Below are 19387 nucleotides of genomic sequence, written 5' to 3' on the forward strand. Positions count from 1 at the left end.
ATCCAGGCCAGCCAGGGCTACACGAGACCCTAATTTTAAATAAATGAAGCCTAAATTATATTTTCAGTTTTCCCTGTTAAAAAATAGTAAAATGAGGCCAGGCATGGTGGTGCACACCTTTAATCCAGCACGTGGGAGGCTGAGGAATTCAAGGCCCAGCCTGGTCTACAAATTGTGTTCTAGGACAGTTGGGGCTACACAGAGAAAGCCTGTCTTGAAAACAAACAACCACTTTTTTTTTTTTTGCCATAGGGTCTCACTGGGTAACCTTGGCTGTCCTCTAGCAGTGCCGTGTTTCAACATTGGAGGGGTAGGTGTTCTGGGAGTGATGAACAGGCCAGGTTGCCCCCAGCATTGTTTCTCCAGACCAGGGATGACGGACTTCCTGAAATCAGCTGTACATCTGAAGAACTGCCTTCACCAAATTCCAACAGAACTCACTTTGAAATACTGTATGGAGACAGGTGTGGTGGTGAGTGCCTATAATGCCAGTTCAAGAGGCTGAGGCAGGAGGATCTTGTTTGAGGCTAGCCTGGGTTACATGTGACCTTGTTCCAAAACCACCACCACCACCACCACCTCCCCTTGCCCTGAATAAACTTGCTATTCTGCCTCAGTCTTCCAGGTGCTGAGATAATAGGTGTATATCCCATGCTGGCTGGGAGTGTGAAATGCATTAGACCTCTCACATGTTGGATGAAAATATGGGTCTCACTAGTTCATTTTGACCCAGCTTATCCCATGGTCATGTATCTCAGCATTAGGATCTGGCCACATGCCCACGATTGTACCTAGCTGGGGCAGTCTTCATAGGAATAACAAAAGCTTTACTGACTTGTGATACAGCTGTGTACAGACAAAGTTAGGAAATAGTTTGTCTTTTTATCATACTTGGAAAACAGACCTCTCATGCTAGAAAGACCCTGAATCCTTTTATTTAAGATTTTTAATTTTATGTAGAGTCTGATGTATTTCAGGCTGACCTCAGCTCAATGTAGCCCAGGATGACCTTGGATTTGGACTTCTGACTCTTGATTTTACCACGAGTGCTGGGATTACAGGTATGTGGCACCATGCATGCTTTCTGTATTGCTGGGAATGGAACCCAGGATTTCATACATGCTAGGCAAGCATCCTACCAACTGAGCTACGAGCCTAGCCATTCATTTGTGAGACGGGGTCTTACTCTGCAGACTTGAACTCACGGAGGGTTGACAGAGTTAGCCTCCTAGTATTGAGATCACAGGCCTGGGCTCTCATGTTTGACTCAGATCCTTTGAAGACGTGTAAGGTACATTCTCGTTTCCAACTTTTGCTCCAGTGTCCACTCTCCCTTGCTAAAGCCCTAACTGTTCCCATTTCCTCCTACGCCTCTCAGCTTGTGGGTGTGGCCTTGTGACTACTGGACAGTAGCTAATGTGTGGAACATCCCTTTCCCCCTTTTGAATAGGGAAGTTGTCTGCTTTTCACATTCTGTTCCATTTCATGCTTGTTAGGAAACGATGACAACTTGAGTTGCCATCAAAATCTGAAGCGTCCATTTTTTTCCCCCTTAATTTTGTATGTATAGATACATTTGTTAGCATGTATGTCTGTGCACCACATGCATGCCTGGTGCTCTGGATCTTGTAGGGAGCAAAGGAATTGCTGCGTGATAAGCACTGTTTGGTAGACACAGCCATGTCAAGGACCCATGGAAAGGACAAAGCCCTTCTGTGGGGTGAGGCCTGGAGAGATGGCAAAGTCTTCCTCTGGTTTGAGGGTGAATGTTGGCTGGGTACAAGAACACTAGCCACAGCAGCTTCCTCCTCTGGGATGACTGTCGTCTGAGACTGCTTCTCTAGAGACCTCCTGTGGAGACTCGCTAACTCCTACCCATGTTGTATGTAATAAACCCTCTCAAGTCCAGGTTGTGCTCTTGGTGCTGCTCCATCAGAGCCAACACAGCCCCCCTGGTAATGGCGCTGCTGTCTTCTGTCCTTTTTTCATTCCCAGTTTCTTAGACCAAACTGTAGGACGGGGCAGGTCTCCTGGGAGTGGGGTTACAGAGGGTTGTGAGCTGCCACGTGGGTGCAGGGAATTGAACCTGCATCCTCTGTAAGAGCAGCAAGTACTCTTAACAGCCGAGCCATTTCTCCAGCCCTTCATTTTGAACTGTTTTTTTAATGTGCATTGTGTTTTGCCATGAGTATCAGGTCCCTTGGAACTGGAGTTACAGTTGTAAGATGCCATGTGGGTGCTGGGAATTGAACCCAGGTCCTCTGGAAGTGCTCTTAACTTCTGAACCATCTTTCCCCTTTTTTTCTTTTTTTTCAAGACTGTTTCTCTGTAGCCTTGGCTGTTCTGGAACTTGCTCAGTAGATTAGGCTAGCCTCAAAAATCACAGAGATCTGCCTGCCTCTGCCTCCTGAGTACTGGGATTAAAGGCGTGCTCCACCACTGCCAGGCTCACTTGAGACATAAGCCTAGTTGGCAGAAGTGGGTTACTAGGAACTGGTCTTTGAAGGCTACAGCCAAACCCCTGGTTCTGGTACTGTATTTCCTGGTCCTCCAGTTGTGAATGGCTGTCCAATGCCATCATGTTCTTTTAGGGCCAACTCTGGATTGAAATTTCTGGGACAGGAAGCTAAAATAAATCTTTCCTCCTTTAGAGAATTTCTATTGGCCGTCTTGGTAGCAAATGATTATGATCCTTGGGTGACGACATGGAAGGCAGCCACTGTATTCTGGGGGATTAGTTGTTTGTTCATGCTTTGTCAATCATCCACTCCAAATAAAAGAAACGAAACCTGGTCACCATAGAAATCTGAAGGATGTAGGCCTCCTCTTTTTTTTTTTTTTTTTTTTTAAGATTTATTGATTTATTTATTATGTATACAGCATGTGTGCTTGCAGGCCAGAAGAGGGCACCAGATCTCGTTACAGATGGTTGTGAGCCACCATGTGGTTGCTGGGAATTGAACTCAGGACCTCTGGAAGAACAGTCAGTGCTCTTAACCTCTGAGCCATCTCTCCAGCCCATAGGCCTCCTCTTATATACACTTGGACCACAGATATGTGTATCCTCAAGAAAAAATAACTTTTATTTATAAACAGTATATTATCAATAAGCATAGCCTCAAATAGTTTAAAAAGTTCACTCTTAAGATCTTTAAAAATGATAGGCCTTTGTGTGTCTACTATTTTTATACGTAATACAAATTTCAACATATTTCAATATTGTCACTATTCAGTGTGAATCCAGGTCTGCCTCACTTATCTTTATTATCTTTATATTTAATACAGATTTCAACATATTTCAATATTGTTACTATCCAGTGTGAATCCAGGTCTGCCTCACTTATCTAGCTTTCTTCACCAGATTGTATATCAGGGACGAAGGCTTCTTGGTTTTATAGGCCACGCTTTTCTTGATTCGCTGTCCTTTGACGTGAACGATATATGGCAAGACAGGGGGCTGGACAGTCAGAACAGTCCCTTCCGGCGTGTAACCTCGGAGATGCAGTGTGCCCTTAGAGTAAGGAGTTACCGCAACCCAGCCTAGAAGACGTTCAAGAGAACAGAAAACGCCGCTATCAGTCATCTCAGTAAGGGAATCGGATCAAAGCACACAAGACTGGGGTGGCTCAGGAGGTAAAAGCACTTGTGCGAGACTGACAACCTCAGTGCAACCCCCGAGACTCACATAAAAAGCTAGCTGTGAACCAGGCGGTTGGTGGCGCATTCCTTTTACGCTAGGAGTTGGGGAGGCAGAGGCAGGTGGATCTCTGTGAGTTTGAGGCCAGCCTGGTCTACAAAGCGAGTTCCAGGACAGCCAAGGCTCTGTTACACAGAAAAATCCTGTCTTGGCCGGGCGGCGGTGGCGCACGCCTTTAATCCCAGCACTCGGGAGTCAGAGCCAGGCAGAGCTCTGTGAGTTCGAGGCCAGCCTGGGCTACCAAGTGAGTTCCAGGAAAGGCACAAAGCTACACAGAGAAACCCTGTCTCGAAAAACCAAAAAAAAAAAAAAAAAAAAAAAAAGTAAAAAAGTGCATATTGTTCTTAAGAGGACCCAAACACACTGGGTGGCTCATATCACACCCAACTCCAGCTGGGGGGGTGGGAGGAGATCTGATGCCCTCTTCTGGCCTCTGTGGGACCTGCACTCAAGTGCACATACCCACACACAACCACACATTAAAATAAATGAGCTGGTGTGGCAGAACATGCCTTTAATCCTAGCACTTAGAGGAAGAAGCAGGAGGATCTGTGTGGTTTCAGAGTTTGTCTGGTCCATAGTGAGTTCCAAGTTATCCAAACAGTAAGTGCTACCTAATGAAGCCGTGTCTCAAGAAATAACACCCCAGATATGGTGGAATACATTTGGACCTCCAGTATTCCTGATGTGAGACAGAGAAAGAAGTATTGGCTAGAAGCTTGTGGGCTAGCTAGCTTGGTATCTGAATTTAAGTCACAAAAATTAGCCTCAGCAAGTCAGAAGGTAAGGACTGACCTACATTAAATAAAGTCCTTAAAAACATTATAATGAAAAGTCATTTAATACACTTGTGAAAAGTACAAAGACATTTTTAGAACAAGGTACATTTTATAAATAAATGAGTGTGTCTTAGAAGAGGGCATGTTTCTATAAACATATATTCAAGTTAGTAATCCTTTGTCTTAAAAAAAAATCTTTTTATTTTAGGCTGTGTGAGTATGTCAGAGAGTACTAGATCCCTGGCCCTGGAGTTATAGGTGGTTGTGAACTTCCTGATGTCGGTGCTGGGAACCAACCCAGGTTCACTATAAGAGCGGCCAGTGCTCTTCAAAAAAAATTTTTTTAAGACATGGTTTCTCTGTGTAGCCCTGGCTGTCCTGGAACTCACTCTAGACCAGGCTGGCCTCAACTCACCTGCCTCTGCCTCCCTAGTGCTGGAATTGAAGGCATTCATCACCATACCCAGCTGCAGCAAGTGCTCTTAACCACAGAGCTGTTAGGCATGTTAGGCGAGGTTTTATTCTATAGCTCAGGCTGGCTTAACACTCACTATGTAACACAGGCTGGCCTTGCACTTGAAGCAACCCTCCTGCCTCAGCTGAGTGACAGGATTATAGATGTGAGCTACCATACTAGTTTTTTTTTTTTTTTTTTCTCCTTCAGCCTCTTAAATGCTGGGATCATGGGTGTGCCACAATACCCAGATTTTAATTTTTATACTTGGTATTAGGCCAAAGGCAGTTTTGCTGAGCCAGAATCTCATGTAGAATAGACTGGCTTTGATCTTCAGCCTCCACCTTGCAAATGCTGGGATTTAGGCACATGCCACCATACATGGCCTATGTTCTGCTTTTTAAGAGCACATTACCAGCCAGGTGATGGTAGCAAACATCTTTAATCCCAGCACTCGGGAGGCAGAGGCAGGCAGCTCTCTGAGTTTGAGGCCAGCCTGGGCTACAGCCTGAGTTCCAGGACAGCCAGGGCTACACAGAGAAGCCCCATCTTTGAAAAAACAAGAAGAAAAATGAACACCACCAACAACCAAAGAGTCCATTACCTGCAGAGGAGAACTTGATGTCAGCCACTGCTGCAGACCCTCCGCCTCCTTGTAGGGTAATGTCTTCAGCCACGAGGCGAGGGAACTCGGCCATTCGCTCTTTCCCACCCACTGGAACCTTCCGATAAAACAACAAAATGTCTGAATTTCAAATTAAATTCCGTTAACTGGGGTTGGGCATGGTGGCTCACACTCTGATCTCAGCACTCAGGAGGCAGAGGGAGGTGGATCTCTCTGAGTTCAAGGCCAGCCTGGTCTACACAGTTGAGTACTAGGCCAGCCAGGGCTGGATAGTGAGACTCTGTCCTAAAACAAAACAAACCCCCAAACCCACTAATTATGGCTGGATATGGTGATCAAAGCCATAATCCTACATTTGGGAGGCTAGGGGAAGGAGTTTGAAGCTGGCTTAGGCTACAGAAAGAGACTTACTTTTTCCTTTTTGTTTTTTGAAATAAGACCCAATGCTATTTTCTTTCTTCCTTCCTTCCTTCCTCCCTCCCCACCCCCCTTTCTTTTTCTTCTTCCCAGACAAAGTTTCTCTGTGTAACAGTCCTGGCTGTCCTGGGACTCACTCTGTAGACCAGGCTGGCCTCAAACTCACAGAGATCTGCCTGCCTCTGCCTCCCGAATGCTAGGACTAAAGTAAAGGTGTGCACCACCACCGCCCAGCTCCAGTGCTATTTTCAAACTTGCTGGGCAGCTAAGGGTGGTCTTAAACTCCTGATCCTACTGCCTTTGCCTTCCAAGTGATGGATTATAACATCATGCCCTCTTGGCTATCTCAAAAAACAAGACAAAAACCATCTTATATGGCATTAAAAAGTATATGATGGATAAAAATGCATAGGAAAAAAAAATCCTCCAAACATTCAACTGATGAGCATAGACGCTCTGTAAAGAGATGAAGGTTACAGGTTCCAAGGCCAAGGGCCAACTTTGGGCATGAATTGTGTAGCTTGCTCTTTCCCTGAGCAGAGCCTTTGCTCTCTGTAAACATTTCAGACCAAGAGAAACGGACACTTTTATGTTTGTTAATCACGAAATGTTAGTCTAAATGTTAGTTACACTTAAGAAATATAAAATAGGGGGCTGGAGAGATGGCTCAGCAGTTAAGAGCATCTGGCTGCTCTTCCAGAGGTTCTGAGTTCAAATCCTAGCAACCACATGGTGGCTCACAACCATCTGTAATGAGATCTGGTGCCCTCTGCTGGCCTGCAAGCATACATGCAGGCAGAACACTGTATACATAATAAATAAAATTAAATTTAAAAAAAGGAAATATAAAATAGTACATAATATTCTTATTTCTGCCGGGTGGTAGTGGCACACGCCTTTAATCCCAGCACTCGGGAGGCAGAGGCAGGCAGATCTCTGTGAGTTCGAGGCCAGCCTGGTCTACAGAGTGAGATCCAGGACAGGCACCAAAACTACACGGAGAAACCCTGTCCCCAAAAACCAACCCCCCCCCCCCAAAAAAATTCTTATTTCTTCCTTAGACTTCTCTTTCCTCTTGTAATCTTTACAGGCTATTTCTTTCTGTTTTTTGATTTATTTATTATGTATACAGTATTCTGCCTGCATGTGTCCTTGCAGGCCAGAAGAGGGCACCAGATCTCATTACAGATGGTTGTGAGCCACCATGTGGTTGCTGGGAATTGAACTCACAACCTCTGGAAGAGTGCCAGTGCTCTTAACTGCTGAGCCATCTCTCCAGCCCCCATAGGCTATTTCTTTAATTAGGTAATGGAATGGCTGGATCTTCCTTTATAGCTGCAGCTGCCCCACTAATTAGGAAGCTGACATTTTTTTTTTCATGTGTGTTATCAAAATGGCTCTGCTTCTTATTGTTTACTCAAGAATGATTATGTGACCCTCAAATGTAACTTTTTATATTGCCTAAAGCTTTCTGTTGGATATATACAGCTGTACAAAAACAAAGAGATTCAGATTCAACATGAAAAAAATAAAGTTACCATCAGAATGTGTGTGTTTCTTTTTCCTTCCCCTCAAATAGAAAAGCCTGGTTTCTGCCAACACTGTGGATTTTTTGCAAACCCTGTGTGCAGCCTTGGACCTGGTTCTCTGAGACTGCAACAGACTTACAGCTTCTGTGACTTGTTTTTTACCTAGCTTGACCAATATGATTTTCTGTAGTAATGTGACTATCAGGCACTTGAAAAGTGGCCTGTTGCTGGGTGGTGGTGGTTCCTTTAATCCCAGCACTCGATCCAGGACAGGCACCAAACTACACAGAAAAACCCTGTCTCGAAAAAACCAAAAGTGGCCTGTGTGATTAAGGAAGCACATTTTAAATTTCATGTATTTTTTCTTTCTTTCTTTTTTTTTTTTCCGAGACAGGGTTTCTCTGTGTAGCTTTGTGTCTTTCCTGGATCTCACTCTGTAGACCAGGCTGGCTTCGAACTCACAGAGATCCACTCATGTATTTCTTTCTAACTAGAGCACGTAAACACAGATAGCTACATGTGGCTAGTGGCTACCATACTGGACAGTGCACCGCAGAGAAAAATACACTGCCACGGCTTTTGTTGGCTCAGACCAAACCAACACCCCTTTTCACGTAGAACGCATTCTTGGTTTATAATTAGAATGCTCAGAGACTGAGGTGAGATGAGCGCTAGCCGAGGTAAACTGATTCAACACAGGCTCCATCAGCTCCTGTAGCTATGCAGCCATGCAGCTGCATTGCTTACCAGCAGCAACTCGTGGCCTGCGTGCTTCTCATACAGAGCATCTGCCTTGTCCAAAGAAGTGATATGAACAGGAAGGAAGTTGGAAGCCACAACTGTAAACCAAGCTGGGTGATCTCCCTTAAGAAAGAAAGGAAGAAGTTATTTTACAGAACAAACAACTTGGGAACCCGCACATTATGATGCACAACTTAAAAAAGGAGAGAGAAAAGCTGGGTGTGTGGTGCACACCTCTAATCCCAGCAAAGGAGGTAGAGCCAGGAAGATTAGGAGTTAGTTCCAAGACAACCTTAGCTACAACCCTGAGTTTAAGATCAGCCTGGGGTACAAGAGACCCTGCCTCAAAATAACAACAACAACAAGAGGACAAATAGAAACCAAATCAAGCCCTCTTTCAACCGTAAGCAAATTATACTAATGTCTTAAAGGAGGGCATACTACAGAAATAATGTATTTTGATGATTCCTGTAAACTGTAAAACTAAGGAGCTGTGACTGTCTTGGCGGCCAGCATAACACTGAGGGGCTAGTTTTATATCCTACAATGAAAAGTGGATAAAACCAAACCAAACCAAAAGGCAATTTGGAGTCTCAGTCTTGCATTTATGTGTGGAATATTTTCAATTATATCTAGTCTCATGTTTCTAGTAGAACTGTTTCTACCATTGGAATAACTCTTCAAAAAGAAACTGCAATACGTGGTAGCTTTTCAGAGTTTTGGTACATGTGTTAAGAACTGAAATGTCTGTGTACCCATCCTCAACCAGTGAAATCTCAGTTGTGGAAAACAACAACAAAAACCAAAATGAACAAACAAGACACCTAAACATCCAGTACTGAAAACAATAGGGAAGGACGGAGAGATGGCCAGCAGTAAGGAGCATTTATTGTTCTTATAGGACCTGAGTTTGGTTCCCAGCACACACATCAGTCAAACTGCCTGTAGCTCCATGTGATCTCACATCTTCTGGCCTCATTGGGCTCCCGTACACAAAAACTCATGCAGGCATATACACATAAAACAAGTAAATATATCTTTAAAAAGAAAACAATAACAACAACAAAAGACTCAAAAAACCAAAACCACCAACAGGGAAATGGTCCATTCTGACTGTCACTATGTAGTTAGGTCTAAAATATTAACACCATGACTTTAATAACATGTATAAGGGTTCTAGATAATACATGGCTAATTTTTCAACAAAAGTCAAGAAATGTTCTTTGGCAATGGGCTGTAAGTTGCATCCCGTTGAATATATATATCCATGTTTCATTTTCCTTTTTTCTTCTCAACTTTGGAAAAAATGGAAAGCAATTCCCTAAGATCCCCAGAATAATACTATGTAAGTGGACACTAAGCAAAATATTATAGTATATCAGAGTATACAAAGAAGTACAGACTTTAATGGATACTAACCTTAGGCCTAACTAGATGTATAATTTCCATGTGAAACAATATAGGAAATGGATAGTATCTCTTCTTAAATGCTAAGCTACAGTGCCAAGCGGTGGTGGTCCATGTCTTTAATTCCAGCATTCAGAAGGCCCCCTGAGTTCAAGGCCAGCCTGTTCTACAAAATGAGTTCCAGGACAGTCAGGGATACACAGAGAGACCCTGTCCTGAAAAACCAAAACCAAAACCAACCAACCAACAACAACAACAACAACAAAAACCCCAATCAGAAACAATAATAACAAAAAGCTAAGTTAATATAAGGGATTCACTATCTTATCAGTGGTAGTTTTTATTTTTATTTATTTTTTTATTTTTTTGAGACAGGGTCTCACTTTCTAGATCAGGCTGGACCACTGAGATCTACAGCTCTGCCTCTGGAATGCTGGGATTAAAGGGTGCCACCAAACCCTGCCCGCCCCCTTTGAAATAGGGTTTCTTAAAAATTAAAAATAAATAAAAATATTTATTAAAAATACTTTTAGATTTACTTTAATTTTTAAAATTATGTATATATGTGTGTTTATGTGGGGCTAAGTTCGTATGAATCCAGGCGCCCACAGATTCCCAGGAACTATAGTGGTGGTGAGCTGCCCAGTGTGGGGCTGGGAGCTGAACTACGTTCCTCTGATCGGGTAGCAAGCACTCTTAACTGCTGAGCCATCTTCTCTGGCACCAGTTTTACAGATCTTAACACAGTACTGTTCCCTCTTTTTGGCCCACTTCTCCCCTGCCCTATTTTTACTGTAAACATTTGCATATGTGCAAAACAAAGCGAGCAACAGATAGGACTTAGTTATATCAATATTTTGTCAATCTCTTCATGTCAATCTCATCTGCGTTCCTGAAGGGCATCTAATACTTGCTCATTTTTAAAGATTTAATTATCATGCATACAGTGTTCTGCCTGCACATATCCCTGCAGGCCAGAAGAGGGCACCAGATCTCATTACAGATGGTTGTGAGCCACCATGTGGTTGCTGGGAATTGACCTCGGGAAGAGCAACCAGTGCTCTTAACCTCTGAGCCATCTCTCCAGCCCCTACTTGTTCATTTTTCAATAGCATAGATTTTTCTTACCTGTAGGAAATCTATTCGGGCTATAGCACCCAAAAATAGAACCATCCTTGGTTTGAGAATAAAGGTTCTTGGTACAATAGAATGTGTTGGCAAAACAACATCTACTTCTTTCTCTGTTAGAAGATTTAAAATCTGTAAAGCAAAAGACAAGATTTATTTAGAAGACTACTTTCATTCAATATATGTTGTGATTTACTTATGAAATTAAGTACTGAAAAAAAGTTCAGATTTTATGATAAACCAAATTATGTTCATTAGCCACACATAAAATTATATATCTCTAAATTAACTATTATTCTACTCCTTTCACAGCTGTGTATTAAACAGTGGCAAAATAATGTGATAGGTATGTAAGACTTTCCTGTGACAGTACTACTCTTCCAAGTGTCAAAATTGGTGTGCACCCTAAAATACTATCGGGTCACTAAGAATGGAAATGTATGCTCAAGGATCCAGGTAACAGTAGCTCCAGCTTTAAATGATGGACAATGTAATCTCAGGTCCTAAGGATTAAGCATTCAAGCACCAAATGAAAAATGGTTCATATCTACAAACCCCAGCTCTGGGAGGCTGAGACAGGAGGACTGCCACAGTTCTAGGCTAGCCTGGACTGTGTAGTATTCCCAAGACCACGTCTCAAAAAACAAAACACCCCTTTTCTCCAAACCAAACCAAACAGCAAAATGGTCCTTCTACTTTCTGAACAAGTTCATAACTTGAAGATCCTATTTCTCCCGAACATTTGTTAGAACATCAGTGTTGTGCATCTTGGCTTGTTAGGACCAGAGGCTATTTTGTTTTTTAAAGATTTGTGTATGCCTGTATGTGGGTGCCTGCAGAGGGCATTAGATGCCCTAGAACTGGAGTTATAGGAGGTTGTGGGTACTGGGAACTGACTTGGCTCCTCTGGAAGAGCAACAGTGTCTACAGCCCAACAGCAGGCAGTATTAACCACCAAGATGTCTCTCCAACCACAGGATCAAAGTTATTAAAGAGACTGAAGAAAAACAGAAAAGGAAAGATAAGGGTTACCAGATTCTGATAAGATTTAAGGAAGATAAAATTCATTAAAAAATAAATTCACGGGATTGGGGATTTAGCTCAGTGTTTCCCTAGGGTAATAACCACAATGTTAATATTGTTGTTTGCCTACAGGATGTCAACTAAATGGATACAGAATCTGACGGCACATAGAGTCATCCTTGAACTGCCTTTATAAAGAAACTGGAATCGAGTTTTAAGACGGAAGCCCACCTCTTGTTTTCGGCCAGTTAAGACAGTACATCTACAATGAAAAGTAAATATTTCTAAAAGAAACCGCATACATACACAGTTTTCTTTTGTAATCCCTGGGGTGTCATAAAACCAGTGGGCATCTTTCACGTCTTCTGGGGTCAGTTCTACTTGTCTGGTATGTTGGTGCACAGCCACAACAGGTTCATTTCCCATGTCAAAGGCCAAGGAGTCGGCATCAAACTCAAAGGGAACTTCTTCCTTCTGTTCTGTGGAGTGCCAGAATGTTCTCCCAACTCTTCCTAGAACAAATTAAACCGAGGTTATCAGACATTCCTTTAATGCTTTGATTCTGGGGCATATGAAAAATTTTTGTGATGGGTTCTCTGTACGTAGTTCAAGATGGTGTTAAATTTATGATTTTTCTCTCCTCAGCTTCTATAGTGATAGGTAACAGATCTCTCTCTCTCTCTCTCTCTCTCTCACACACACACACACACACACACACACACACACACACACATGTATTTATCTTGGTTGTTATATTTTGGAAAAGATCTCATGTAGTCCAGGCTTGCCTCAAAATTACCATGGAACTGAGGTTTTTAAAAAAAAAAACTCCCAAGTGTTGGGATTACAGGTGTGTATCTGACACTCCTAAAGACCTTCCCACCTCAGAGACAGGGTCTCAATATGTAGCTCTGGCTGTCCTGGAACTCTCTATGTAGACCAGGAATGCCTTGAACTCACAGAGATCCACTTGCCTCTGCCGGGACTAAAGGCATGAACCACTACGCCAGGCCCTGAAGACACCATTTACGTGTATAAATATGAAACTCTGGGATGAGGACACCTTTGTCTTCTTTTTTGAAGGTAACGGGAGTCATTCTCTTGCACGGTCAGTTGTGTTTCAGGCTATGTACTTTAGTCAGGTGGTGTTAGGAATCCCTTCTTTTCCATTAATGAAATCAGAAGAGATCAAGGAGATGGACACCTAGCTAAAGATTTTACAGCCTCTGCTAGTTTGGGTTTCCAAGCAATAGTAACCTTTCCTACAAAAAGCCTATATTCCAAACTAGGGAAGGACGTCTCTTCCTGCAGAAAATGGGTGCACTGCACGGTTCAGGACAACTTTGTCATGGACCCAGGAAGAGTTTTCCTACAGAGGGGGGATGCATACCTACTACGTAACTGTGCTTTTTCAGTTGGTTGAGCTGACTTTGTTCTTGCTCACTAAGGTCTTCTTCGGCTTTGGTTGCCTCCTCTTTAAGCCTTTTTTGTCTTCTGAACATCCTGTAAGGTGTTGGGTTGCAAATAGGAAACTTCAGGAGGTTTAATGTAGTACCTGAAATACCAAGAGTAAGTGTTTCAAAAAACCCCAAACATTTCAGATTTATTTAATTTAACCTTCACGGCAACCACCATGTCATTATTTCCACTTTACAAATGAGGAAATAGGGCTAGAGACTGGGTCACAGGCTCACTCAGAATCTGGGTACAAATTTTGCAAGTCTGTTTTACCTGCTTCACCAGTATTAAGTGTGAAGTGCCAAAGGGCAGCTAACAGAAGTTAAACTCTGGTTTGAAGGGGACAAAATTCTGTTGAGCTAATTCCTAAGACTGTAACTCTCCAAGTACATACGTTTCCCTTTAGCTTCTTCCTTCAGCCAGGCTCTTGGTACGCATCCTCAGGCTCTGCCTCCCCAGCGTTGTGATGACAGACAGACAGACAGACGGACAGACAGAACCACCATGCCAACCTATTAGTTTCTTTAACTCAGAACACTGACATTTCTTCTCGAGAAATCTCCACACCAAACCGCATCAACTCCTTCATATGTCTAGTATAACAGCCCAAGAATAAATAAATCCAAGGGGTGAAGAAGAGTCTTAGAGTAAGAAGAACACAGATCCTTTTCTTCTTCTTCTTTTTTTGTATAGACAGTGGCTTATGTATCTACCTCACATTAGCCTCCAGTTATGTAGCCGTCGATGGCTTTGATGGCCTGCTGATCCTCCTGTCTCCACCTCCCCAGTGCTGGGGATACAGAAGTTTGCCACCACACCTCGTTTATGTGGTACTGCACACTAACTCAGGCTTTGGGCATGCAAGCGAAGCACTTTAGCAACCAAGCTTTATCCCCAGCCCTTCTAGAAACATTTCTAGGCCAGCCTGGACTACCAAGTGAGTTCCAGGAAAGGCGCAAAGCTACACAGAGAAACCCTGTCTCAAAAAACCGAAAAAAAAAAAAAAAAAATCAAATGTGGGGCTGGAGAGATGGCTCAGAGGTTAAGAGCACTGGCTGCTCTTCCCGAGGTCCTGAGTTCAATTCCCAACAACCTCGTGGTGGCTCACAACCATCTGTAATGAGATCTGGTGCCCTCTTCTGACCTGCAGGTCCTGAGTTCAATTCCCAACAACCACGTGGTGGCTCACAACCACTTGTAATGAGATCAGGTGCCCTCTTCTGACCTGCAAGCATACACACTGGTAGGGTACTGTATGCAAAATAACTCTTTAAAAAAAAAAAAAAAGAAAGAAAACCAAACGTATTGAATTCGCAAGCACTAAACGGTCACAAGAGGCATGAGCAAAGTGGGGGTAAAATTTTTAAAGGGACGACTCCAGACAACTCAAGGTGGACTTTTAAGGGTGGATGGGTCAAGCCTATTTCTCAACAATGGGACCTCACCTGGCCAGGGGGAGATGGTGGCCCTGTCGATGGCTTCGGAGCCCTTGGCGGTGCAGTAATCAGACTCCAAGAGCGTGTTGAAGAGAGTGGACTTGCCGGCGTTCGTGGTGCCCACCAGGTAGACGTCGCCGCGGTAGCGCCAGGAGCGCTGAAGCGCAGAGATCAGTTCTTCAACTCCATAGCCGGTCTTGGCGCTGATCAGCCGCACGTCCTTGACCACGGTGCCGGACCTGGTCGACGGATTCGGATGCTTTTTCTCGTCCCGAGGCTCACCCCCGGTAGGGTACTGCGGTCCTCGGTGGCCAGGGGCCACCACGAGCCCGGCGCCGATGCAATCGTCCCACAGCCGCTGCCGCAGCCGCTGCAAGTAGCCGGGCGCGTCCTGGGGCAGCAGATCCACTTTGTTCCCCAGCACGAAGACCTGCTTGGGCCCCACCAGCTTGGGCAGCTCGGGCAGCAAGGCGTCCGGCAGGTCGAGCAGGTCCACCATATAGAGCACCAGAGCAGGGCCCGGCCGCCGCAGCGCCGCGCTCACTAGCTCCAGATACTGCTCGCGATTCACCTGCAGGCGCAGGGCACGTCGGTGATGCACCAGCAGCCAGCAGCGTTGGCACACGGTCCGCGCCGGGCCGCCGATCGCCTGGGTCGCACCGCGGAACTTGTCCTCCGGCAGGTAGCCGGGCAGGCTGGGGTGCTGGCAGTGCAGCTCGGCCCCGCAGCCCGAGCAGTAGATGTCGCTGGGCGGCGGCACGGTGGCGTCTGGAAGCTCGGGGACCTGCAGCGTCCGGAGGCCAGCCCGCAGCTTCTGCTGAAGCCGCTCCTCCCGCCGCTGCAACCTCTGTCGCTCCTCATCCCGCTGCCGCTGCTGCAATTCCCGCAGCTCTCTCAGCTGTTCCTCGGGGTCCTGCTCCGGGACGTACTCCGGGAACAGAAAGCGCTCCTCCGTGTCGGGGCCTTCTCCGTAGTCCTCGGTCGCCGTGGAGCTAGGAGGAAGCCGGCGGCCCAGGGATGATGAGCTCTGGGAGAAAGCGGCCTCCCGCTCCCCTCCCAGGAGCCACCGTGCAGGGCCGTGGCCCGCGGCGGCTGCCGCCGGGCCCCGCAGGAACCCGCACAGCAGCCGGCGAGCCAGGCGCGCGGGCAGCATGCGGACGGCCGGGGAGGGGGGCGGAGCCTCCCCGTGCGCGCGCCCGCGCGAGTGCCCGCGAAGCTCGTCCCTCGGGAGACTAGACGCGAGGGAACTGTCCAACGGCGGGACTAGGCCTAAGCTTTCTCGCGATGAGAGCTCCGAGACCCGAGAAGTCATCTCAAGTCGAGCCGGGTCGGCGGGAGAGCGTCGTCAGCGCTCAGCCCACGCCCAGAGCTCCTCTTTCATACATCTACTGTACACAGAGCGAGTGTCATTTGTGCAACAGCACTAAAAAATAAAAAAAAAAAAAAAAAAGCACGCAACAAGAAACTTTTCAGGAACTGGATGCAACTTCCGGCCTAAGAGGGAGCTGTCTTCAGCGGCAGCCCGCGACCCGTCATTGGCGCTTGCGCACTTCGAGCCCCCGCCAGGCTTTGCCCGCCTTGCCTGCCGTTCGCGCAGGCGCAAGTCTCACACAACCCCGCCCCCCCCCCCCCCCCCGCTCTCCCCGCCTCCGGTTTGGACGCCGAGGATTCTGGGAGAACGCCGGAGACGGAAATTGCTTGTTCTGGCTCTCAAGAGTTCGCCGCTGCCGTTTTCGTCTCCGGCTTCGTGAATTCGAGTTGAGCGGTCCAGAGACCTTTGGCCAAGATGTATGACGCCGACGAGGGTAGGTGACCACGTAAGACACGCCTCGCGGTAGCCGCCTAGGCGGTCCGGCGGGGGACCTGCAGGGATGAAGGGTCTGCGCCTGCTACCCCGTCCCGGCCGTGGCGCGCACCCCGCAGCCCTGTTCCTACGCTTTAGCTGGGCTGGCTGGCAGTGTCGGCTCAGGGAACCTAGGGGTGTCTTGATTGCTCTCTGCATGGCCTCCTGTTAAATCTGCTATCACCTTCCAGAATCGACATAGTGTGCAAATGCTCATTAACTTTCGGGTGTTTTGACGTTGGTTGATTTCCTTTTCATCCCAGTCGACTTGAATATTGGTTATTAAGTCGAATTATTATTATTATTATTATTATTATTATTTTATTATTATTATTTACGGTACAGGGGATTGAACCCTGGACCTGCACGTACTCTACTTCTGAGCCATATTCATATTCCTGAGCTCAAGTTTTGACCACGTCTTGGTGCTAGATATTGTTATACCCTGGAAATATTGGGGGCAAAGAATGGTTTCTGGGTTGACATTCCTTCACACTGTCTTCATTTTAAGTAAACGCCTTAAAAGATGGCCTTTAAGTGGTCTCTTACCATGGGATGACACAGTTCTTGGATGGTATGTATTTCACAAGGACAACATGTCTTCACTTTTCTTTTCATATGTACACTTCTTAATCCTACTCATTTTATTATATGTTATTGTGGGTTCCCCCCTCTCCCTCCGGGTATCCTATAACAGGCTGGTTTGGAACTCAGTCAGAGATCTTCCTATCTCTGTCCCTTGAGTGCTGAGATTAAAGGCTTGAGCCTCATGTTGTATTTCTTTTTTTTTTTTTTCGTTTTTCGAGACAGGGTTTCTCTGTGTAGCTTTGCGCCTTTTCCTGGAACTCACTTGGTAGCCCAGGCTGGCCTTGAACTCACAGAGATCCGCCTGGCTCTGCCTCCCGAGTGCTGGGATTAAAGGCGTGCGCCACCACCGCCCGGCTGTATTTCTTTTTAAAGCTCCCTCTTTACTTCTCTGTGTTCAGATATTTTATTCCAGCTCCCAACTTTGTGGCCATCCCTACACATCTTTCCTTTTCTCGTGGAGATAATAGACTCAAAAGCTTCAGCTTTTTAAATTTCTTAAACGTCTCAATTTTATTTATATTTCATGGAAATCTATTAGAATCATTATATCCTCTTATATTACTCTATCTTGAAGGAAATGTAGAAGCTTTAAAATCTCGATTACATTTATTTATTTTGTATATATGTATGTGGGTGCACTTGTGGCACATACCATATAGGTCCTGGGGTTTGAACTCAGGTCCTCAGGTTAGGTGGCAGTCATCTTTACCCCTGGAGCTATTTTACCAGCCCTAAAAATGTTTCCAGTTTCCATCTCAGGACCTCTGCGACCCATTATAATCTGATTTTGTTGATGCTCCTATATTAGAACAGCTTTTTCTGGGTGGTCTGTGGTTTCTTACTTGATAACTTTGATAGATACTTGAAGTCTTATTTAGGTCAGTTGTGGGAGCTCACAGAAGGCTACATCTGGAGGATTATCTTTAAATTGGAGTCCAAAAACCAACCAACCAGACAGACAAACATTATTCACCCACCCAACTCTCACCTACTTTTGTGGTATTCAAAATTGTTCATGATTTCCTCCTGAAAGCTACTCATCTGTTCTGCTACGTAACTTCCACTTAATCATTACTTTTTCTTTTACTTATTACTTATTATTGTTTATATTCTCCGGATGATCTAATCCATTCTCCATGCTTGCATTTACTGTCCACTTGTGGATGACTTGAATACATTTTGTTTATTTAGAGATGGTCTTTAGACTGTGTATCATAGGCTGGCATTGAACTACTGGAGATTTTCCTACCTTAGCCTCCCAGGTGCTGGGATTATGGGCATGACCTAACGTGCCTTGCAATTTAGTTGTCCTGAATATCTAACTCCTAATAGATAACTGGGATATCTCGGAGGCTCTCTAAACTCTCTACTATTCACTCTGACTCACTTTGTCTATATCTTACGCGCGCACACACACACACACACACACACAATACTGATTGAGATTGTGTCTCAAAAAATGTGAATGTGTGTGCACCTGCTTGTCTGTTTGTGCACCTCCTGTCTCAGCCTTCCTTGTGTCGTGATTACGGGTGTGTGCCAGTGTGCTTGGCTTTTTACAAGACTGAGATCTGAACTCAGTCTTCATGCTTGTACAGTAAAGCACTTTGCCATCTGAGCCGTCTCCCCAGGGCCCTACCTTGCCTTTTCTTGAGTGTGCTATGCTATCTTTCGGCATGATGTCTTTTGGACAGGAGCCATCTTTCTTCACGCCTCCCTCACTCACTGACTCCTTCTTGCCTGGTTTACTCTGGTTTTTAGCTTTTGGGAAGACTTTCTTGTCCTCTTTGGGTCCTGGTTAGGAATGTCCATATTACTCTGTTGATTTCAACTTGTCTATTTCCCCAGTAGATGATCTCTGTTAATTGTGCAGCCATCTTTATCTTGTGAAGGATGGTGACTTCTAGTGCCTGGGCCACAGTAAATGTTCATAGTCAATAAATGTTTGATGAATGAATGAATGCTCTTCTTGAATTCATTTTCCTTTACATGACTTTTTTTCTCTCTTGAGACGGCTAGTTACTATGCTTTTAGTTGGCCTGTAGCTTGCTCTGAAGGCCAGGTTGGCATCAGACTCCCAGACACCTGTCTGTCTCTGTCTCTCAAGTGCTGAGACTAAAGATATAAGCCACCACACTCAACGTGACTCTTTTTTAGTTTTTCGAGACAGGGTTTCTCTGTGTAGCTTTGCGCCTTTCCTGGAACTCACTCGGTAGCCCAGGCTGACCTCGAACTCACAGAGATCCGCCTGGCTCTGCCTCC

General features: G+C 45.2%; 2 protein-coding genes across 2 annotated transcripts in view; one reads left to right on the top strand and one right to left on the bottom strand.

The window, feature by feature from the left end:
• Positions 1-3060: 3060 nt before the first annotated feature.
• Noa1 (nitric oxide associated 1) lies at positions 3061-16129 on the bottom strand. The gene is made up of 7 exons (XM_052735243.1): positions 14704-16129; positions 13191-13355; positions 12107-12312; positions 10778-10909; positions 8249-8365; positions 5535-5652; positions 3061-3540 (listed from the first exon to the last, which is right to left on the bottom strand). Exons 1-7 carry the CDS (start codon positions 16004-16006, stop codon positions 3341-3343), a joined length of 2241 nt encoding a protein of 746 aa, XP_052591203.1. The 5' UTR covers positions 16007-16129; the 3' UTR covers positions 3061-3340.
• A 232-nt stretch (positions 16130-16361) lies between these two features.
• The window catches only part of Polr2b (RNA polymerase II subunit B), a 52418-nt gene continuing 49392 nt past the window's right edge, over positions 16362-19387 (top strand). Inside the window, exon 1 of the mRNA XM_052735244.1 lies at positions 16362-16499. Coding sequence (XP_052591204.1) covers positions 16481-16499 — 19 coding nt within the window. The 5' untranslated portion in view covers positions 16362-16480. The remainder of the gene's footprint in view (positions 16500-19387) is intronic.

Source organism: Peromyscus californicus, unplaced genomic scaffold (assembly GCF_007827085.1).
Source record: "Peromyscus californicus insignis strain IS unplaced genomic scaffold, ASM782708v3 Scaffold_13__1_contigs__length_99412109, whole genome shotgun sequence".
Taxonomy (NCBI): Eukaryota; Metazoa; Chordata; class Mammalia; order Rodentia; family Cricetidae; genus Peromyscus; species Peromyscus californicus.

Coding starts and splice junctions, on each gene's coding strand:
- Noa1 (XM_052735243.1), bottom strand. CDS start 16,006: ATGACTTCTCGGGTCTCGGAGCTCTCATCGCGAGAAAGCTTAGGCCTA. Junction 10,910..12,106: donor GGATTACAAAAGAAAACTGT/GTATGTATGCGG, acceptor TTTGCTTTACAG/ATTTTAAATCTTCTAACAGA. Junction 5,653..8,248: donor CAGGCCACGAGTTGCTGCTG/GTAAGCAATGCA, acceptor TTTTATCGGAAG/GTTCCAGTGGGTGGGAAAGA.